The sequence below is a fragment of the Emydura macquarii genome, unplaced genomic scaffold (assembly GCF_026122565.2).
Source record: "Emydura macquarii macquarii isolate MOO-44397 ecotype Brisbane River unplaced genomic scaffold, CSIRO-AGI_Emac_v2 contig_629, whole genome shotgun sequence".
Classification (NCBI taxonomy): Eukaryota; Metazoa; Chordata; order Testudines; family Chelidae; genus Emydura; species Emydura macquarii.
In genome coordinates, this window is record NW_027130766.1 from 1175825 (window position 1) to 1199298 (window position 23474).

General features: G+C 50.5%; 1 protein-coding gene across 1 annotated transcript in view; it reads right to left on the reverse strand.

Annotated features, from left to right (window-relative positions):
• Positions 1-16810, reverse strand: part of ASIC2 (acid sensing ion channel subunit 2) — a 900906-nt gene extending 884096 nt beyond the window's left edge. The window contains exon 1 of the mRNA XM_067540972.1: positions 16247-16810. Within this exon, the coding sequence (XP_067397073.1) occupies positions 16247-16810 (564 nt within the window). The remainder of the gene's footprint in view (positions 1-16246) is intronic.
• Positions 16811-23474: the final 6664 nt, after the last annotated feature.

Here is a 23474-nt window from a genome sequence, read left to right on the forward strand (position 1 = left end):
ACTTGCTGTCTGCACCCAAAAGCTCAAGGTTGACTTGATCAAACATCCTGATCCCCCAAATAAAACCAATCCACGTGTTTTCAGCCCAAATTAAAAGCTGTACATTCGTCTGCTTTCTGAATCCGATATACCCCGAGCAATGTGGTTATTATACAGAGGTAAGTCTGTAGTGTAGACCAGACCTATATGGGGAGTATCTCTCTCATCCCTTCAATACTGCTAAATTTAGAAGAACTATAAAGGATTTTGTTTGTTTTCTTTTTTAAATGATTGTTGCACTCTTGAATGGATAAGAACTGCATGGCATAAAGAAAAAGAATATATATGAGTGTATGTATCGTTTGTGTTAACTCAGACTGCGAATTAGAATCTCCCCTTACAATTTCTTGCAAATAATTCCAGAAACATAATCATTGAAATGAATAAAACATAAAAAGCCCCTGACAAGAAAAGGTTGGAAGAAATTGGATGGACACTGGAGCTATCTATGGGAGATCAAGGGAAGTAGCGGGAAATGGGGGAGCAAAAAAATCAGAGACTAGCTCCTTTCAAACCAAACACTAGAAATAGCCAGGACAGAGTGCTTACGACAAAGTGCAACTTTAGTGCCTGGAGAATGACAGGCAGCATGTTTATACCCTCAGGGGCTCCGATATCAGGCGTGGGCTGTATGTGCCAGAAGCAGAAAGCCAGGAAAAGGTGTGTGAACATGACGCTGAGAGTCAGCAGAGAGACAGGGCTCCCTGGGCACGGAGCTCATTGGAGGAGCAGACATGGAGATTCCTGAGCCAGGAGAGACTGCCTGCTCTTCTCTGTTTCTGCTGTGCTCAGGGAAACAGGGTTTTGTGTATATATATATATTGTAAATAAACAAGATCACATCAGGAATAGACCTGGCTGGATCAGTGATTTCTTGTCCTAATGGACTAATGATTGGGCCAAAAGGAGCAAGATTAACAGCATGGCACTTAAATTGTACCTTTTAACTCAGCCTCCCAAATCACTTTGCAAAGGTGGAACATTTATATACCTGATCTACTGCAATGTAACTGCAGACAAGCACAATCATAGTATGTCCATACGCCTAGTGACTGAATCTTCCTTGCCACGTGACCGGAAATGGTTTGCCTTTTGAGATCACCTCTGGCTGACAAACTATGTCCTAACCCCTGCTTAAAGATATAAGCACAAAAAGTTTTGTAGCACTGCAGAATAATCAGATCTAATCTGTTGTTCCAACATACAACCAAAGGCAGTCACAATAGCCACTGTAGAGACGCAGCAATGGTGTAGACACCCCTCCGCACCTAACAGCATTGCAAAGCTGGAGGAAGGGGGCCACACACCCTATTTTGGGTTGTGTTTAACCTGCAGGCTGCTGTTGGGAATGTCTGCTCTGATTCATAGCGGTAAATATGCACCAGCTTGCAGAAGCGCTATGGGTGTTTCCAGACATGGGAATAGCTGTTCATTTTTAGGTACGTTGTGTACCTGACTTGCAAATGGAGCGAGCAAAGTGATTCAGACGCTTTTAGAGCCATAGCAAAACTCTCTCTCTTTTTTTTTTTAATTTCTTCCCAACACGACCTCTGGTTTTCTCCTGTCTCTGCAAAATCCATGCAATTCCCGTAATGTGGTTCTGACAAATTCAGTGTTCTTTTTTTCCTCCAAAACAAAATCCGTGCCAGCAGCCCATCGGTTGTGAGCAACCCTGTGATAATAAATGAGCGTTGCTAGTTGCAATACAGCAACTATTTGTATGACAGCAATGCCTAACGGCCCAATTGTGCTAGGTGCGGTACAAACACTGAGTGTGAGTCTTTGCCCTCCAAGGAACTTACAATCTATCTAGACAAGCCAGGAAAACAGTGATAAATGGATGATACACAAGCAAAATACTTAAAGGGACAAAATTTGGGAGGTGTTTATTTTTCACTAGGTCCCCTAAATTTCCCCCCTATCTCCCTGTCCTTCTTTACGGGTGCCCCAGCACCATTTCTGATCCAGATATTACTGCCTAGAGCCTGCCCCTCTCCCATCAGAAAAATTGTCCCTTTCCTAGACAAAAAGCAGGGACCTGCCGGGGGGAGTGTGGGCTAATGGAGAGTGCCCTGGACTTACAAGACCTGGGTTCTAGTCCTGGCTCTGCCCCAGAGCTGCTGGATGATCTTCCCCACGTCAGTCACTTCCCATCTGTAAAATAGGGAGAATGATCCTGCCCTCCTCCCTTAAGTGCTTTGAGATCTCCAGATGAAATGTGTTAGATAGGAGTGCCCCGTTATTATTCTATCCCCTGCTTCAACAACATACAAGGGCCAGCAGGTTTCGCAATGGACCGGGAAAGAATTCCCCAGCGTAGGGCTGCCACGAATAATCCGCTATGCTACTGATCTTGCAAGCCTGAAAGTGCTGGGGGAAACAGGGGGCTGGCAAGGAGCCCGTAGTGCTTGGCCTTGTGCAGGTTCTAGGCTGCACCGCAGCGTAAATTGGAGTAAGTGTCCACACCAGCTTACACCAGAAGGTGCTTTGGACCCTACAGCAGTCCAGAGCTCAAAGGGTGATGCAAATTTCCTTTGCGCCTCCTGATGGAGCAGCATGGCATTGGCCCCGTGTGCAAACTATCCCGCTCAAGCAATTCTGGGATACAGAGGGAGAGGGGTTTGTGGTTTAAGGCACTGTGCTGGGTATCAGGGCATCTGGTTTTAGTTCGTGGCTGTGCTTTCCCCATTAAATCGTGGGGAGAGCACAGCCTTCACGAGCAGCATGTGTACAGCCCTGCACTCCTGAGCAACCCTACAATAATAAACCCAGCCGCACCTGCCAGGGTTCATGAACACCACCACAACAATAAAATGCAACTAGCCCCGCGCCCCAAGCAACTTTGCAAAAACAAAACCAGCATGTGCGCGCTCAGTGGAGAGGAACCAGTTCAGCAAGAAGACAGGCGCAGGTTCTTTTGCCACTGTGACAAATCTGGAGCTTCACGCACACACATCCTGAATCTGCCCAACTAAGTCCACATGGGGCTGGGAAGAGAAGCTGTGTCCCCTCTGCTCCAGTGGCACTGGCAATATTATTGTAAATGCACGTGAGAAAATTAACCAGTAGCAAAAATTAGGAAAAACAAAATTGATCATTGAAAAAATAAACCAAGTCAACGAGGTTCCTTTTATAGCTTTTAATGCCAGTAGGCACCACTGTGGTCATCTAGTCTGGCCTCCTTTGTAAAAGTGGCCAGAAAACCCGTACCAGACTTAAAATTTGTGCTTAAACTACAGCATATCGTTTAGAAAGACATCCAGTTGACTTAAAGACTCTAAGTGATGGAGAATCTACCGTCTACCCAGGGAAATTGTTCCAATGATTAATTTAGGGCTGGCGGGATTTTCCATTCTGCAGGAAATGTCAACATTTTGAAATTGGTTTCTGGTCCGAATTGGAACGAAAAGCCCATATTTTTTAAATTTCTTGCAGTACAGATGTTCTAAAACAAATTCTTTTCATTTTTTTTTTCCTTGTTGGAAATGTCATTGAAATCGCTGGGATTTCACACCAAAAAAATTCAGTTTTCCAAAAACAACATTTTCCGACAGAAAATGAAAATTTTCCAGCCAGCGCTAGGTTAATCTCTCTGGCTGTTCAAAATGTGCAACTTCCTTCCCGTTTCAATGTGTCTAGCTTCAACCTCCAGCCACCTTGAAGACCCTGTTGCCTTGTGTCAGTCTGGGTTTATTCTCCCCACCAATGTTCCCTGTGTCCTGTCATCCCCCGTGACAGCTCGGGCTATGTTCCACTGATTGACGTCCAAGGAGCTGACAGCCGCCACTCAGCTTGACAGGTCACGTCAATGAAAAGACCAGATAAGATGCAGGCTTCCCACAACAGGCCCATTCAGCAGAGGGGTGATTTTTAGAAACCCCAAAACTGATTCTCACTAGCATTATGACCCTGTGTGCTTTTCTGACTGCATGGGATTGGGGGCAGCCTGTCCCCAGGAATATCCCTAGGTAAGAGGGCTCTGCCAGCATGGTTCTACATTCACCCTGCTCCCTGACTTAGGGTGTGTGTTGGGGGAAAGGGAACCAGAGGCAAGGACGGGGCATGGCTGGGGTGTCTTCTCTGCTCTCCATGGCCTGGAAGCTGCTTTTACTGATACCAGGAAAGGAGGCAAAATACAGGGTCCACCTTGGTCTCCCTCTCCAACTCCATTCCCGAGGTCAGGATCAGGGCCTCCCATCAGCCAGAGCTCCCTGCCCGGCAGCGGGGATTTCACACTAGCTGGGGCATAAATAAAGGAGACTGAGAAGGGGTTTCACTGAAAACACAATCGTTTAGAGCTGAGGAAAGGTGCTGGGTGGAAAACACGGAGAACAAGGTCGTCCATCTCCCCAGAGAGCAGGCGGCACATGGGGGCAAAGGCCTGGCCTGCCCGTGATCCTTAGGGCATCTCTACACACGGGAGTTATTCTGGGTATGAATTTAAAGCACTGGGGTGATCTGGGAATCAGAGCGTCCACATGGGGAGTTAATCTGCAGTAGCTAGTCCAGTCCATTTCCCCACCTAGATACACCCCTACTCTTGACGTGGGAGGGACCAACTGTGGAGAAAGAGGGAGAGGCTGGTTTTAGTTACGGGGCTGGACTGGGACTTGGGAGACGTGGATTCAGCTCCCTGCCCTGCCACAGACTCTGTGTGTGATCTTGGACAAGTTATCTTTGTCCCTCTGGGCCTCGGCTCTCATCTCTGACTAGGGTAAATAATCCTTCCTCTGTCCGTCTGGTCTATTTAGATTGTAAACTCATGGGGGCAGGGACTGTCTCTCGCTCTGCAAACGTCCACATTGCATTATAAACCCAAGTCTCTACAACCCGGGCTTGTGGATTTGCAGTTTCCAAACCTGCGCTTGAGCACCCACACTGCATTGTAAATCTGGGCTTCCAGTTGCTGGGCCCGGGTCTCACAGCCGTGCTAACGCGTCCGTACCGCACTAAGCAGACCTTCTGACTCAGGTCTGCGGCTTAAGCCGCGACCACACTGCAAAATGACTTAAGAAGCTGGCTGAAGAGATGTCTGAGCCATTAGCAATTATCTTTGAGAGAGAATTCGTGATAAGGCCTCTGCTGGAGTATCTTTTCCAGGTCTGGGCACCACACATTGGGAAAGATGTGGACAAATTGCAGAAAGTCCAGAGGAGAGCAACAAAACTTATTAAAGGCCTAGAAAACAGGACCTAAGAGGGAAGATCGAACAAACTGGGTTTATTTAGTCTGGAGGAGGGAAGATGGAGGTGGGTGGACATAACAGTCGATAAAAGGCTATTATAAAGAGGAGGGTGATACACTGTTCTCCTTATCCACTGAGGCCAAGACAAGAAGTAATGGGCTGATATTGCAGCAAGGAAGATTTAGGTCAGATATTAGGAAAATCTTCCTGGCAGGGTAGTTAAGCACTGGAACAAATTAGCTAGGGAGGTTGTAGAATCCCGTCACTGGAGGTTTTGAAGAACAGGTTAGACAAACCCCTTTTAGGAATGATCTAATAATAGTTAGTCCTGCCTCAGTGCAGGGGACTGGACTAGAGGATCTACCGAGGTCCCTTCCAGTCCTGCATCTCTATGATGGGATTTGGAGCCGAGTCACAGCAAGACTTAAGCTCTGACCCGCCCCCCTCAGAGGGTCTCAGGACCTGGGTGCCTGCTGACCCAGGTCAGATTGATTTGTGTGTGAATGGAAGGTGGGGCCTGCACTCAAACCTGAGTCAGATCCTGGGCTTAGTCTGCAGAGTAGCTGGACCCTCTGGGTCTGTACAGCACCTGGCATAATGGAGCCCTGATCTCATTTGGAGGCATCTGGGAGTCACTACAGGGGAATGGTTCTTGACCTCCCTGCTACAATTGCAATTAAGAGGGCTCATTGCTTGATCCTGCACCCATTACATTCCCTGCTCAGGCAAAGTCCTGCTAGCTTCAATGGGAGCCAACAGGAGTAGGTCTAAGCAGTTGGCCCAGTATTTGATTTCTCCCCACTGTTCTTTCTAGCTGCCGGCTGCACCATTCCATCCTTGCGTTGCAGTCAGAGTGTTTGTGTTCCTGTAATTACACACACCGTCCAGGGAATACTTCCCAGGTTATCGAGAGTAGCAAACCACACTCATGTTAATTCAATTGCAATCCATCGTCGTTGCCTTGACAGGAGCGAATTCATTTGTTATTCATGTGAATGTCACATGTATTCCAGGAGATGCTCCATCATAATTTAGCATTAGTTAATGGCCACTTAAAATGTTCCTGGAGTACCCATAAAAGGCACATTGGTTATGGGATGCGCCGTCGGGGCGGAGAGAGAAAAATATATCAGGCAACACACTACATTAACAGAACGGAGGCGCAGAATACTTAAGTCTGGCAGAGGGCATATCTCCCCTACTCAGGAGACAGAATCTGACCCGTAGCACAGATGGGCAGCTCACTATGGAGGCTGGAAAATTTTCTGTTGAAACTGTTTTCCCATGGGAAATAGGGTTTCTGATACAACAACTTTTTTTGCACAAAGCGTCCATTTTCCATGGAAAAACGTTGATTTTTCATCAAAAAAATGGGACCCCTGATAACTGAAACAGTTTAAAGTCACCCATGATGCACTGCAGCTGCCGCCTTCCCGCATCAAGAGGGGAGACTATGGTGCATCATGGGAGTTGTAGTTCCACCATGGAACTCAAACTATACATGTGACTGGGAGCATTAGGAACCTAAACTACAACTCCTAGGAAACAATAGGAAAGCCTGTCCCGCCCCTGCAGCTAATCAAATAAAGCATGCAATACCCCAGAATGTGTGTTTTCCATGGCCAAATGGACTCCACCCTCCAAAGTTCCAACTTACTTTCTACACCTAGAACCCCCTGTTTGCCAGTGGGTTCTAGGTTTGGCCAGACCAGAGCTCTATCTCTGAGCACTTCCATTGCCTAGTGAACGTGGGCTTTTGCTCCGCAGACTTGTGTGCAACAAAGACGGTGCAAACTGGCTATCGGCAGCGCGTTCTTGCCTGGAAGGCGTTTTCAAAAGTGAAGGCAAAGGGCAATTTCACAGCCTCCGTCACGTCACCCTTTCCAAACATGGAGGAGAGTTGCACTTGGACTCTGCTCAGATGCCCACAGAGGTTTTGCTAATAAATCAGCCACCAGAAATTCCTGTTGCCTGGCAGGATGTCTCCACGTGGGCTTGCAATAGATCAGGAGGCAAATGCACGGGGAGAGATTGCACCGACTTCTCTCATCTTAGGGGAAAACACGCTGCGGTTTCCCCTGGGTTCCTAGCCTTTTCCTGACACCACGCCTTGAGTCTCTTGCAGGTCTTGGGTTGGTGCCTAGGCTGCTAGGAGAATGGGAGGCATAGCAGCATGTGCAGTTTCACAGTACACCGTGTGGGGCCACATTCGCACCCAGGCCCCGTCCCATTTCCCCAGCGCAGGAGAAAGGCCCCAGGGAGCTGTGCCATCAGGCTGGGTGAGCAATAAGAAGCCCTCACTGAGTCATTCCTGTCCCTGCCCTCTAGTGTCTAGGGTCCCACCTGAGCTCTTTAATGCGATTGTCCTCACAACTCCCGTGCGAGGCAGGGCAGTGCAAGCGTCCCCGTGTAACAGACAGGGCGCCGAGGCAGGGCGGGCTGGGTTGCTAAAGGTATTTAGGCACCTACGGATGCAAATAGGTGTCTCTGTGGGATTTTCAAAAGCTTCTGTAACTCACACTAGGTGTCCCTCCGCGTCTTTAGGCCCCTAAACACCTTGCTGGGAGAGATGAAGTGAGGTGCTGAAGCTCGCAGAGGAAGTTTGTAGCTAGGGAGGGATTTGAACACAGGTCTCACAGGGCCAAGACTAGCGCCAAAACCACCCATCCTCTCTAGCGCTTGCTGTTGCGGCCAAAATTGTCCTTACCAGTCATTACAACCAGCTCCTCCGGTCTTTGCTACTGCTCCAGCAACTCGCGCCTTGATTCCCATTTCCTCATCCGTTTTAAACCAGCCGTAGCCCCTCAGCTGACCCTCCTCGGTCAGACCATTCTTTACCCTGCTCTGACCCAGCTCAGACCCCATTGGAGGGCCCGGAATGACCCAGGAGCCAGGGAGTTTCGTTCTGTGGCGATCCGAATGTCTTTGACGAAGGAAAGCACTCGAAATACACTACATCATTCCCCTCCCTCTAACCAGACAGTCTGGGTTTTGCAAATGTATGCCAGTGCCTCTGGCAAGGAAAGACTGAATCTCCCAGCCCCAGCTGGCTCCCTTTACGCAGGCAGAGCTGCCTTGCCTCCTCCGAGCTCCCTTTTCAACATGTTCAGCCTCATCTGTCTTGGCTGTCAGAACACACGTCTCTCTCTGACACGCAGATGGCCCCCGCTCCCACAACATCTCAGGCCGCATTCCTCTGACCAAGGTGGGGCGCGTACACCGGATGTGTAGCCGTGAGCAGTGGGAGGGACTAGCCGACCTGAGTACATCGCTAGGGTCTTGGACGGGATCAGACGTAAGACAGCTAGCCCCTTCTATTTATAGCCCTGCAGCCCAGGTCAATTGACCCAGGCTCTGAGACTCAATACCGCAAGCTTTTCTTTGCAGTGTAGACGTACCCTGCTTTGTCTCAGCATCACTAGGTACTTATCTATCCCCCATCGCCATAATAGCTAAACACCAAACAAGTATTTTAAACCATAAGACACTTTCTCTCTTTATTTATTCCCAGACCGTATGAGAAATAACTTGACTAGGGCTTTGGTGTTGATGTGTGCTGACTCTCTACGGGTGTGTGAGCGGGTGGATGAATTGTGTCTATGTCAGCAGGTGGATGGGGTTGGGTGTGAGCTTGTGCAGAGTTGCGTTGTGCATCTGTGTGAATGGGAGGATGCGTGTATGATGGGGCGGATGTGGTCTGGGGTGGGATGCGTGCTGTGCATAGGTCTGAGTGGATGGGCATGTTGTGAGAGTGGGAGGATGGGTTTGTGCGTGTGAGGTTGTGATGAGTATATCGAGGAAAAGCTATGTCAAAGAACGGAGATTTCGGGGTAGCTCAGAGTGCGCTGAGCCCCGGGGCTTTTACTCTTGTGGCAGTGAGTTCCACAGTCTTGGTCCAGCTCCTCTGGAAGTTCTGTCTCCTGCCCCCACCAGCTGCCCTCTCTGGATCAGCAGTCCCACTGTGCTGGTGGAGCACAGCTGCAGTAGGGGGCCATGGTCATGGAGGGAGAGACGTCTTGGTAGCCAGAGCCAGTCCCATGAAGAGTTTGAATATCAGGACAGAGAGCTTGAATGAGGCTTTGTATTCCCTGGGGAGGCAGGGCAGAGAGCAGAGCCCAGGGCTGATGTGTTCACAGAGATCTGTGCGACTGAGCCGACAGGAGGGGATATTTCCCTCTCTCCTCTCAGACCTCCTTCCCAGCCCCCTCTCTCCACACAGGGCACCCGTGTCCCTGAGTCTCTCTGTCCCCCTGTGCGTCCAGCACTTTCCACTTAGGACACAGCAAACCAGTGCTCAAGGAGCAGCCCGAGTGGCCCAGTTCAGACAGAGAACCAAATCGCCCTGACATTCTGGGGAGTCCCGGTGCCGACCCATCTCTGCACATCATCCTGGAGGCATCTCAGCGCTATCCCCGTGGTGCTGCACCAGTAAACTCCGCAATTACAAATGCAGAAAAGGTCGGCTGGCAAGGCCCCTTCACCGAGTTCGAAGCGTGTGTGTCTCCCCGCTCCCTCCTACCATTTCCAAAGGCCTCTCTCTTCCCCTCTCCCCGTTGCCATGCCCCTTATCGTCCCATCAGGTAGCTGCACTCAAAGAGACACCATTGTACTGGACACGGCCCAGTTCCAAGCAACACCAAGTCCCACAGCAAGGGAGCAGCAGGGCAACACTCCCAGCGGCACACAAACCCTTTGTGCTTATCATGCATGCAGGCAAGGAGAATGCAATACTTGCATATAGACAGACACCTGCATTTAAATACATGCCAGTCAGGCTCCAGCTAGTCTACGTTTCTGCACAAAATCCCCATACAGAGTCCATGTGCTGTATTAGGGAACCCGGACTAGAACTCTGGTACTACAGCTCTAGAAGCACGGACCTGTCCCACTTGAGCTAAAGAAGAACTCCACCAACTAGCACTAATAGTAGTTCCTTTATCCTCTCTGTGGGACCATCCACTGGCAAGCAGCATCACACACCAACCCAGCATGTTATAATGTGTCAGGTTGCGGAAGATCTGTTTGAGATCCAGTCTTGTCAGTGCAAGAAGCATGTAGGGTCCCCCCACAATAATGAGGATTGCTAGCGCACATCTCAAACAGATTATTGGGCAAATATCACCAATTTTTTATTAATAATTTATCCAGACTTTTTTTATTAGATATTTGACCAGCTCAAATAACCAACATCCAAAATTAATTCTCCAAAGATGGAAGAAGAATTAGCATAAAAAAGCTAAGAATAGACTAATTAATTAGAATAGAAAAAAAATGCTATTTTGGCAGCTTAGCATCACAGTTATGGACGTTTTAGAGAGTGTCAGCGGTATATTTGGAGAAGATTAGCGATTAGATAGATAGATAGGTAGATAGATAGATAGATCGATCTCATAATGGAAATATTTACGTAAGGCAGTACCTGTTGTGATTGATGAACATCTGTACTGAAAAGAAATACTCATACGACAATCAAAACAAACACCCACACTAAGTCGTCATGTTGCCACTGACATAAATGGGCCCATCCAATGTTGCCTAGAGTTCTCAAGCAGCAAATGCCGTTAGACAGAAAGTCCTTTCTTCGTGCATTTAAATCCACGTTTGGTTATAATTTCCTGAAAAGGCCAGTTCTCTCTCTGCGGCAGGGGCTAGGACACAGGACATCACTGATAACACCCTGCCCCCGTCTGCTCTCATCTCCTCTGTATTTGCACCTGAGCTGATGTTACCTGCTGCCGACACTCCCCTTGTGCTCCGAGGAGATGGGCGAGCTGGTCTGATGGCTGCTGGGATGCATTCGACTCCGCTCACTTTTTGGGGGACACGCTCACTCCACTTGCTCTTATGGCACAAACAGGGTGGAGAGAGTCCTCCTATTTTCCAGCCCTGCTCTCTCTCCGGCACTGCCCCCTCCCAGTCTGCCACCGGCTCAGTCTGTCCACTCTCCCAGGGCTGGAATGATTATTACTGCTGAGCCCTTCCTTCCTCACCTCCCCAGCTCGTAAGCATCCGCCCAGGAAACCATCCAGGAGCTTGGTCCTACCACTGGAGAAGCACAGCTACAGAGCACCGAGCAGGATGGTGGGGGCTAGGGGGCCCGATCCTGCACTGCTGAGAGCACTGGCTAGAGCGCGATAGCTACCCTGCCTGGCATGAGAACAGAGCGCATAGGGGGTCCCAGCAACGTAAGGGTCACCCAGGATAGCGTGTTTCAAACATATCCATGCTGCCCAATGCACTTGGTACGCCCCACAGACACCCCACTTGGTACGCCCCACCATGCGGCGAACACTCCCAGGCACACGGTGCTCGGACGGCGCCAGGGTTCCCGCCAACGCAGCCAAGGGCCAGGAGTTTGTTGCAGCTTGTGCCTTCCGGGGTTTCTTTTCTTCCCTATGCAGTTCTGTCCCTGCCCGCCTTTGGAGAACAGCAGCACTGATGCTGGAGGCTGACACCAGACTCTTCTCCTCCACGGTGCAATAAGGGAATATCCACCAGGCCAGCCGACCCAGTGGGAAGCGTTGTTGCAACCTCGACGCCACCCTGAAAGCAGCAGCCTGCCGAGGCTCCACGTTTCGCACGGAGGGGCGAGACCGCACGCTCGCAGCCGCCAGACTTAGCATGACACCAAGGCAGGAATACCACGAGGCTGCAACGTGGCATCACCATGGGATCATGTCACACCTGCCCCCAGAAAAACGCCCATAGGAGGCAGCCCCAGCTCAGGCTTAAACTGGGGCCTTGCGGGAGCAGGGGTTTTGAATGTGCAAAAAGGAAGAGGACGTTCCTGGGCTTCTTCCTAATGTGGTTCCCTGCTGCTGCTTCTCTGCCCCAAATACTCTGCGTGTGCGAAGGGAGATTGGTACGCCCCACACTCACCCCTTCCCTGCTGCTAAAAATATTCACCTATTGCCTAATATTCAGTGCTTCACCTGCCACTGGGATTCCCATTTTTCACTGTGCTATCTGCTACTCGGTGCTTTGTGCTCCAGTTCCAGAATCAGCCCAGAGAAGGATGCTCAGTCCTTGGGAAACCACTTGAATGCAGGTTTGCAGAAAAGCCTCAGAATTCACTACCCTGCCCATAATATGATTAACCGTTGGCTGGGAGGCACTGGCGAGGAAAGAAGCACAGAGCATACAGAAACCACAGCTGGAATCCTGGTAAATAAATAACAGAGCGAGAGCGTGCATGGGGAGTGAGGGGGGAGAACAGCAGAATGGAGCAAAGCCACATACTCCAGGCACTGTGGCTATGTCTTCCCCTTGTCTGCCTTCCTCCATAGCCCAAAGAAGAAACGTTAGATTGTCATGCTGTATTAGGTCCATGTGTGGAAGCAGGCATTGTGCAGCTCATACCCACAGACACACACAAAGCAGTGATGCTGTTATGGTCAGCGACCCCAAAGCCAGTAGGTAAATCATTCAGAAGCAAAACAAGAGAGAGAGACAGTTTCCAGGGTGGTATCTGATTAGGAAACAGTCCTGAGCTTTACATTGAGGTACCCTAGAGGTGAAATCACATGACAGGGCCTAGTCCATTATGACAACCTAGAAATCAGTGCTAACTTAACCACACCATGTATCCACAGGACAAAAGGAAAACAGCGGTACAGGAGATTGGGGACGTGCCGTGGTGTTTTATAAACCAGCCTTTAAAACCACGGCACCCCTTTTTCCAACTGGTGCCACTTCAATATTGGTGCCAGGAAACCAAGTGGCATACATGTAAAAGGAGCAGTAGTTTGCAACCAGTATCTTGCAAACAAATTGCGTCCCAGACGAGGAACATCTTCAGTGCCCGCCTCCCATCTGTTAAACTTTTTAATGCCTTATTTTTTATTGCATTTGTAAGCCATTTCACAACTCTGATTTGCACTATTTGCATGCATGATTTAGCCCTGTCATATAAGAGGATAAATCTGCATGCTAGGACTTGTCAATCTGTATTTATTTAGGTCTTATATAAGCAAATAACAAAATTGTTTCCTCTAAGCTTATAGAAACTTTTTAATTTTAAGAATAACTGGAATGTACGAACAGCAAGAAATTGAACCGTGCACAAACTTTGGGTGGGTCAGTATTAAACTGTTACAGTAAGTGACAGTCTTAGTATGTTAACCTTTGTCCTTTAGTTCAACAGGTCCCCACTTTTCTCACCTTTGCCCTCACAAGCACAGCATCAGAGGGATCCAAAGGCTGGCCAATGGTATTTTCAACTGATAAAATAGCAAGCAATGGCGGTCTCTCATTGGCCATCATAGATCTAAGATATGTTTTAATGAGCTTGAGCGTCAAAAAACTGCACTCACCACTCACAAGTGTGATGTGCAAAAACAGCACCCCGAGTCCGGCGCCCCTGAAACCCAGCACCCTAAGTGGTCTCCTGTCCTTAAATCTGGCCTGCTTGCAACAGGTCACAAAATTAATCCTGGCTGTCAAATGCTCTGATTATGATTCACCAGTCTTCAGCTTCTAGTTTGGGGTGGGAGATTCATAAGGCAAAGGGGCCATGGAGCATATTTGCTTTTGAGCAGAGTTTCCCACCGTACATCATACACCAGAGATAACCTTATTTTAAAAGAACTGGAGTATTCTCCAGCGAGGGTCCAAAAGACTGCACCTTACAGCAGAGATCCAGCAGGGGCCATTTCGGTAGAACACTGTAGTATTTTTTTAGAAGGATAACACTTTGCAATGCGAAGGCTGTGGCTGGTCCTAGCTGGGGCTAACGTGGTTCAGCAGACTACGTGGTCTGTGGCAGCCTGAGGATGGTCAGGGTCTTTTTGGAAATCTCTTTTCATAGACACTATACCACAGAAACATAGCGCATCATTCCATAGTGACACCCTGGTATTTTAGCTTACGGTAAAACCACCAAAAGGCCCAGATCCTCAACGGTATTTATGTGCTTAAATTTGATTGATTTCAACGGCGAGTTAGGAACCTAAATACCTTTGTGGATCAAATGACTTAGGAGCCTACATCCCCCATTCAGGCGCCTAACGGCCTGGGTTCTGAAATTGAGAATTAGGCTCCTAAGTCACTGAGGCACTTGAAAATGTTACCCCTCTGTGTTTGGGACAGGCACTCTTGGCCAATAGACCTTTGCTGCATTGCATGCGACTGGTGACTCTGCATTGGGTTTGGGGTGGCCTGTTCTATAGGGAAGAGCTGTTTGCACGGTTGGGATCTGGATCGCGAGTGCTCCCAGGGGCAGAGAACTTCGTTCTGGGATCCCTTTGGGCTCAGGCCAATCTCAGACTTGCAGGAAACTTTTATTTCTTGAACTCTTGGATGTGCTTCTCCTTCCCGCTGCTCCCCACATGGGCCATCCCCGTTCTGACACACCCGCACCCGTCTATTCCTGGGTAAGAGTGCAAGCTTCAGTGCCTTTCCTCTCTGACTGCGTTTCTTTACACCTTCCTACTGTCTGAACAATCCAACCTGTGTTTCCTGGCCTACGGGGGCTGATTCCTGCTTGTAACCAGGTAGCTGGTTCTGTAGGCGGTGTGGATTTGTGAGTTGGAAACTGCCAATAATTGCTATATAAAATACAATGTTCACACGCGGACATTCTCCACCTAACAGCAATGTGTCAGTAGCACAAGTCAGCTTGAGTCGTAAGATACAAAAGTAGCAGAGACAAAAGTTCCAAAGGTTGCATTTTAAGATGCCTATGAAATCAAATGACAGCAGCTAGTCCATTACGACAACCTGGCAATCAGTGCTAATGCAGCCACGCCACGTATCCACAGGACAATCGGTAGCAAAAGGAACAAACAGTGTACAACCTGCAGGAAAACAAATGGCTGAAAGCGACCAGAATCATGCAGTCTTTGATTCACTTAACTCCCCAAAAACCTGCTTTATCCATCAAGGAGAGAAGCCGACCGGGAGAACCCCGGTGTCAGTCACAGCTCGGCACAGACCCCAGCAAGAAATTCTTAGTACTCACACTGACACATCCTCTGAGATGGCAATCAAACGAGACACTTAAAAAACACAGGCGCTGTGCTGAAACCCTCTTTCCCCTCCCCCATCCATGCCAGCATCCCCCAGGGAAGCAGGGCCCCTCTGCTATCAAAACGGTCCCAGCTTTCCGTTCGGCAGGAATTCATTCTTTCTTTCAAGCGACGTGTGTTTTTTCGAGCGGCTGCTTTCCATCAGTGACACACCCCAGGCAAGTGTCACTCATTGTCAGGGGTGTAATCAGAAACTCTTAAGCCATTTGCTTCTCTGACTCTCGCCCATTTCGCACCTCAGCCCGCAAAGGGAACGGAGCCAGCGCTGGGACCATACCTGAGTCTGGGAGGGTTTAATTTTACCTCTCGCTCCAACGCGGCAGCAGGAAAGGACCCAGCTGGTACCCACATTGCATGGCAAGCTAGCAACCGCGTCAAGGATATACTAGCCAGGATCGCACACCGACAAAGCAGAACCTGCCTCCACTTCCGAGTTCACAAGCCGCGGATCTATCGCAGACACAACGCCCGGGCAGATGCTGCCGTCCCAAGGATCGCACTCAGACTGCTCTCCACCTCAGCCTACCTGCCTTTTGCACTAGCAGCTGTCCAGCCCGAGACGTTGGCCGGCTGCCGCTGCTCCATCACGCTGTCTGCTAGCGTGTCGGCAGGGGCCCGTCCAAACCACAGCTCCGACAGCGAGCGGCCTTTGGAACCTGTTGGCTGGCTAGGGCGGATCAATAGGAATGATTAGGGGGTGGAGGGCTGCCCCGCTACCCAAACGCAGGCAGGGACAGCTCAGCGTCGCCTCGCACTGTTGCTGGGAACCGGGACGAAAGGGCTCCTGCAAACAAACTTCAACTCAACAGGCTGCCTACTCCTTTCCAGTGCCACACAAGAGAAGCGTGAGCCCAGCAGGGATCATTCTCTCTTGACTCAGCCTAACTCCCTTGGCCTGATCGCTTCACCTTAAGCACCTGCTGGGTCCTCCACCGCCACGCACACAGCCGCGCACACCCAGAGAAGAGAAAGGAAGCAGCAGCTGTGTTAGACTCACAGTTTTGAAGTCCTTCTGGGTGCACTCCTGGCCTTTGAACTTGCAGTACAGCAACATATCCTTCAGGTCATGCCCCACGCGCCCCAAGAACTCCTGCATGTTGAAAATTTTCGGTCTGTATTGCTTGAAGTTGGCCTTCTCCTGCAGAGCGGTCAAGACAGCTGGGTCAGCCAGGTGGGGATCTGGAATCTGCAGGTTGACATCCAGCAAAGCCAGGAGTTCCCCGGCGTGGTACAGGTCGTTGGTGGTGAGTCTAGAGAAGCGGAACACGTTGAGGTTACAGAAGGTGACGGCGGGGAACACCAGGCTGTTGGCCACCACCTCGTCCACCTTCGTGACGTGCTGGTAGGAGAAATAGAAAGCCACCCGATCCGAGCTCTCCACCAAGAGGAGACCCAGCGAGGTCACAAAGGCCAAGGTCCACAGCAAACGCCTTAGAGTCACCGGCCCGTAGACAAAGATGTGGCGGATCCCATGGAGGGAGGACGTGTTGGCAAAGATCTGGATGCTGGCGGGCTGGAGGCTTCTCATGCTGCCCTCGCTGGTGCTGTCCTTAAGATCCATTGGGATAGTTTGTTAAAATCCTGGCACTAGCTTTCAGGTCAGTCTCTTGCTGGACAGACAGAATTGGAGCCCCCCACCACCACCCTCCAATGTGCTCAACCTCTTATTGATGGGGAGAAGGAGAGGATCAGGCCAGCTGCTGGGAGCTTATCCTAGGAGCTGAGCAGAAGCCCGGCAGGGGTCAATATTGATATAAAATCCATTCAAACTCTAGCTCTTGATTTCCTCGGTGTGATAAGGAGGGCTGGTTTTATTTAGGGAGACACCAAGGTGATGTGGAAGAGAGGTGGGTGGGAAGGGAAAGCTTAGCCAATGGAAATGAAGTCCTCCCCCTTCACACAGGCGCGCACACACGCTGAACAGCAATGAGATTACGGGAGAGAGAGGGAGAGAGAGCAGAAAACAAGGCTAGGCAGCTTGCAGCCGGCTAGCTCGTGTGCACGTTGCCCACTTTGCCGAGCGGATGTACTGGAGCAGCGGTGCCTTCCGACGGCGTGATTTTCTGCTCGGATGGTGCTAGCTGCTGGATTCTAGCATCCCCCCACCTCCCGGTGTTTGGGGCATGGCTTCAGATGCTGCCAGTCTCAGTCCAAGGGCTCCTCGGGAGACAGCTGGGCTGCTGATTGAGAGGGGAGAGAAGAAAAAAGAAGCAGAGGACAGGAGATGCACAAACCCAGAGCAGGAGGCAGCACGCCAGCTGCCTTCTCTGCCTTCAAACAGCAGCTCAGAGGCAAGACCTCAGCAAGGACAGGAATTGGAGGGGCGCTGCTGTGGAATAGGAGAAGCCGGGGGTGCAGATGGGAGGGCCCGTTTCTTCCCCTCTCTCTTTCCCTGCGAGCCTGCCCCCTTGGCATTGCAGCCGATTGACAGGCATGAGTAATTCGTGGATCCGCTGCCTCTGTGGCTTGTCTCCTTGAGGGAGGAGGCTTCAGCCAGCACAGGGAGAGGGGACTGCTTCCTGGGAACCTCAGGTTGTGGCTGGGATGATGATGACGATGATGATGATAATGAGTCATTCATCAATCAAGCCTCTTGCAGGGTGCCAAGAGGAAGTCAAAGAGCTTCCTCTGTAGCCCCAGACTGTGGTTTGCTAAGGGCTCATCCAGCGCCACATGGGATTTCCTCTGGTTTTGCTCGCCTTTGAATGCAAACGTGAAAGGCAGATGTAATGTATTTGCATTTAAAAGGGTTTCCCAAAGGCGGCCACAGAGGGGAGGTGGGGGTCAAGGCCCCATCCTACGGAGAGTAGGCTGCACTATCCTGGAGGAATGACTCTCAACACCGCTTCGAGCTGCAGCTCACCGTGCCGTTCTGGAGCATTTTTGTTCTGGATTGGCCCCTTAGATCTCAGTGGGGTCCTGGGCTGTGACTGAGCTCCCCTCCGCACTGCAGTAATTATCATAGGAATTCACAATAGTTGCATGAGTTTAGGCCCTGCACAAAGAAGCAGGAACCACCTCCATTTGTTCTGTGTTTGTACCGCACCTAGCACCATGGGGCCCTAGTCTGTGACTGAGACTGGCTGCAATCGCAGTACAAATAATAAACCATAATAGAGGGGAGTTTCTCACCCGGAATAAATCCTGGCTGCAGCAGAGACTTGAAAGAGAAAACTAAATTCACTGGATTTGCTCCATGCCTAAAACATGTGTGTGAATTTCAGAGGGGTGAAATCCTGGGCCAGTTAATCCTGAAATTCCCATTGGCTTCAGTGGGGCCAGGATATCACACTGGGCTGTTAGAAAGCCCCCCAAAATGGGAAGTTATGGCAAAGACACCTGATTTAGCACCCACCTCTCTGCAACTAAACCAGGTCAGCCCTGTCCTCCTTTCAGCCCAAGGAGCCGAGTGATGGGCCACCCCCTGCCGTCCCCATGGCAACTACCTCCATAACCTCACCATGGAGCTGCCAGCCAGACCCCGATGACGTTCCGTGCTGAACCGAGAGAGCCGGGGGGACAAATTCAACACGAGAGTCCTGAAGTGGGGACTTAAACAAGAATCCCTGGCTCAGGCCTTAACCACGGGGCTACCCCTCTTCCCAATTCCATCCCGCTGAAGTGTCCAGGATGACGATGGTCACTGTTACCCACTGACTGCACCAAGCACCCCCCTAGCGCCCCAGGACAGCAAGAGTCCAAACTAATCTGACTTCTCGGACACAGGCCCTTAGTCCATCCCGGTAACTTTGAAAATAGCCCGCTGCCCCCCTTGCACCTCTGCTTATTGGTGGGGGCTAAAAGCTGAGGGCGTGCTGTATTTCTTCCCACATGTGCTAGGGTGCCCAACTCCCCGCCGTCTGCCCTGGTGCCAGAGCACATAGTCCGCCCGCTCTGAAGGAAGCTCTCTTTACCAACGGCCCGAAGCTTCCTACGGCAGGCCCCTAGTCAGTGTGTATTATAGGCTGCAGGGGTGAAACTCCGTGTGCACAGGACCAGCCACCCGAGACTTACGCGCTGCCCAGGCCCTGTGCTCTCCCTCTGTGCCAGGGGGAATTTCATCCTAAATGAAGCGTTTCTACAAGGTTCTCTGCCTCGGCATCCCCCATCACAATGCTCCCCACCCGCTCTGGGCTCAGGGCACCAACCCGCTTCCTTGTCACAATGACCCGGGCCGTTGTAAGCGCTCCAGAAGGATACACTCGGCCCATCGCCGGCTCTGTGGAGGGGGCAACCGGCCACTGCTTTAGACTCTGTCTGCTGCGGCTTAGTCCTGCTCTCCTCCCCCAGCAGCTCTGCTGTGGCTGTCCCAGCTGATGGACAGAGGGGAAGCGGAGATGAGGACGGAGCTGCTGATCAAACCCACGCTGTTGATTTGCAAGTGGGATTTGAAAAGCATGTGGCAGAGTCACCTTCTTTGTTTGTAAACCTTTCCATGGGCATGGCCAGACCGTCTCCTGGATCCCACCCCCTTTCCCTCCCCACCCATCGACGACTAGTTGTGCTCCTGGGCTCAGTACACTCTTACCGGGAAATTCGGCGGCAGTCGTAGCTTGCGTAACTCCCGTCGGCTTCCTAACTTCCCTGTATCGCCCCGTCCCCATGGCGCTGCGCCGATGGGAAACGCGTTCCCGTGGACGCAGCATGACGCCTTCGGAGGAGGTTGTTTAATTGAGTCGCCTTCTGGATCGACTGAGCGGGTCTTCGCTGCCGCTCAGTCGATCCAGAGAGATCGATCTGGTGCCGCCCTTGGTGTGTACCTACCCCCGGGTACCTTCACAAGGTTTCGCTTTGGAGACAGGAAGTCTGGGGAAGAGGCACTGCAGAAGCCCATGTCTTTTCATATAGAAGCAGCAGGGAACTAATGAAGAGTATCTCTTTCAAGCAACAAGCACCACGGTAACTTCCTCCCTGCCTCAGTCTCCCCAGAGTTAGTCCAAGTGCTTTCTCCTCCACAGCTGCTGCTGTTTGGGACCACTTCTCTTCCCCACTGACTCTCCATATACTTTCCAATCCCATTTGCAAACCTCTCTCTTTCCCCCCTGCCTGTGAAGTTGGCCTGATGAGCTAATTCTTTCATTTCTTCGCCGTGAGCTGCCTTTACAATCCTGTGTTCTGTAATTCATGCCATTCGCCATTTACATTCCTGTGTTCTGTAATTCATGCCATTCGCCATCTGCTGCCTTTTATTATTTAACTATGCAAAGCGCTTGGGGTACAGTTTGCATGAGAAATAGACCCATGCTGGATTCTGCTAGGGTATATTCGCTGCTCCATTCTCTGCTGCTCATGCAGGCAGTTAGCTAGGGAGGAGAGCAGTTTGTGGGGATGCACTAACCAGCCACAGGACTTGAGAGAGAACTGCCTAGGGTGTGCGTATGTGTGTGCATACATGTGCACGCTTGTGCACCAGAATTCTCTCCTGGGTGGAATCAGAACTGCTGAACCGCAAACCCTAACAGGCAGCGGAGATTTATCTGTAGCTCATCTGGCAGGGGCAGGTGCTGAGTTCTACATCTGCTATTGCCATGATGACACGGTGGATGTGGTGTGCAACATTTTGACCACAGCTGTGCCAGCAGGAAGGCCGGGATAGTGGCCAGGGTACTAGCATGGGACTTGGCCAACTCAGCTTCAACTCTTTGCTTCCCCAAACAATTCCTCTGTGACCTTGGTCAAGTCCCTTAACCCCATTACACAGCTGAAGAAGCTAACAGCAGTGCTTCACAGGCTGCTATAGGGTTAAATACATTAAAGATTCTGACCTACTCAGCTACTATAGCAATGGGGGCTGGCTAAGCACCAGCGATAGATCTCAGTAGCCACGAATTTGTTACAACACCTTCCCATGATACAACTTTTGTGCATCTGAGGGGACAGCAGGACAGTAAAGGACAAAGACACCTGTCTCAGCCGTTTGCCCTGCATGTGAACCAAGCTAGGCAGGTCCCTTGGACTCTTTGAGCCTCACTCAACCCTTTTCAATAAGCTGGGGAGAAGGGCAGACACCTTGTAAGTGCGTTGTCTGAGATGGGCTTTCCTGGGAAAACAGAACGAGCATGTCGCAGAAAGTCTTTTTGTCTGCCTCCCACGCAAAGGAGAGGCTGGGGAGCAACAGGGCTGGGAGCTGAGCAAGGGACTATTAAAGAACAGATTTGTAGGCAGAGATTGTTTTCCGGCTGGTGTTTCTGCATTGAAAAGGCTTCTCCCGCCCTCTAGCGTCTCAAACCCACACCTGCTGTGCTGCTGACTTGGAAGGAAAGCTACTTGGGGTGTTTAAGTTATAAAGGCACGAAGGAGGACAAAGCAATGGTTTGATTTTTTTTCCCCCTTCGGACTTTTCCTGTGCTCCTGTGCATCTAAACAAGTGTGAAAGTTCTGTGCCATTCATGTGGTCCGTCCCTTAGAAACACATTAAGAACGAATGACATGAGTCTGGCTAGAAACCGGGGACATAGCTATTCATATCTTTGTAAATGTTAAGGCCAGGAAGGGCCTCTGGACTGCTATACAAGGATTCTCAAACTGGGGGTCGGGACCCCTCAAGGGATCACGAGGTTATTTTGGGAGGGGAGGGTGTCACGAGCTGTCAGCCAGAGCCCTTCAGAGCTGGGTGGCCGGAGAGCAGCGGCTGCTTTCTGGGTGCTCTGAAGGCAGCATCACCCCCCCAGCAGCAGTGCAGAAGTAAGGGTGGCCTGGCATGGGGGGGATTCATCACTTTTTTTGGGGGGGAAGGGTCATCACAGCCTGAAATATTTTCAAAAGGGGTCCGGGGAAAAAAAGTTTGAGAACCCCTGATCTACACTGCAGAACCTGCTGCAGAACCCAGGCCAGAGAACCTCACCTAGGGATTCCTGCATCAAATCCACAACTTGTGGTTGAACCAAAGCGGGTCATTTAGAAAGACATCTGTCCTGGATTTAAAGACTCCCGGTGACGGAGACTCCACCACGCACTTTGGTCAATGATTTCAGTGGTTAATTACCCTCGCTGTTAAAAATGTGCACTTCACTTCTAGGGAGTGTTTGTCAAGCTTCAGTTTCCAGGCACAGATCTTGCTCTGCCGTAGTAGCCCCCTCCTTTCAGATGTCTTCTCCTCGGGTAGGTGCGTGCAGACTGTAATGAAGTCACCGCTGAACTCTCTCTTTGAAATGCTAAATTGACTGTCCTACCTGAGTCTCTCACTGTAAGGCAGGTTTTCAAGATCACGCTCTTCTCTGAATTGTCTCTAACTTCCTTTTCAAAGGGTGGACAGCAGAGCTGGACACTAGTTCAGGAATGGCCTCACCAATGCTGTGTTCATAGATAATGCCACCTCCATAAGTCCTCTTCAGTATTCCTTCATTGTAAGCCCCTTTTGCCACAGCTTCCCACTGGCAGATAATTCAGGTGGTTATCTACAACAACCCTCTTGTAAGGCCTCTCCAGAGTCACTGCTTTCCAAGATACCGTCCCTCATCCTGTATATGTGCCTACATCCATTGTCCCCAGATGCGTGACCTTGCTGTTGGTTGCATGAACTCACAAGGCGTCTAGTGGCACCCAATTTACCAAGCGATCCAGACCGCTCTGTGTCAGAGACCTGCCCTTGGCATTATTGACCGAGGCACCGTGACGGGGCACTCAACGTTCATCAGTGCCTCCTATCTAACGACAGAGAGTGCATCGCCATGACTCATTTGTTTCTTGGACTCTCTGTTGAGACTTCAGCAAAGGAGTGCAATGGACATCTGTGATTTCTCTAATGTTATGGTTATTGATCATTTGTATTACCGTCACACCTAGGCGCCCTCAGCACGCGCCAGGATCCCATGGGCACGGGTGCTGTACAAACACAGAACAAAGAGACGGTGAAGTCTTGTCCACTGAGCTCACCGGCCCATTTGCAGAGTCCACCAAACAGCCATCAGAGAGATGGAAAAGGTCTGGGTCATGGGCAGATTGGAGTAAATGATCGAGCTGTAAAAAGCTCTGCATCCCACTACCAAGCCGCTGGGCTGTCAGTTTCTCTATCATCATTCCTTTGGCTATCTGCGTATTAAACAAGTGTTACAGCTGCTGATGAGAGCTGGGCAAATAAGTGATTTTTTCAGGTCAGGGCTAGTTCCAAAAAATCCCATGTAGGTCAAACTGATTCTGAAATTTGTCTTAATTTTCAATGTCCATTTTGGGGCTGGTCTAGAGCAGGGATTTGAATCTAGGTGTGACGCTGGCAGGCCAGGCGC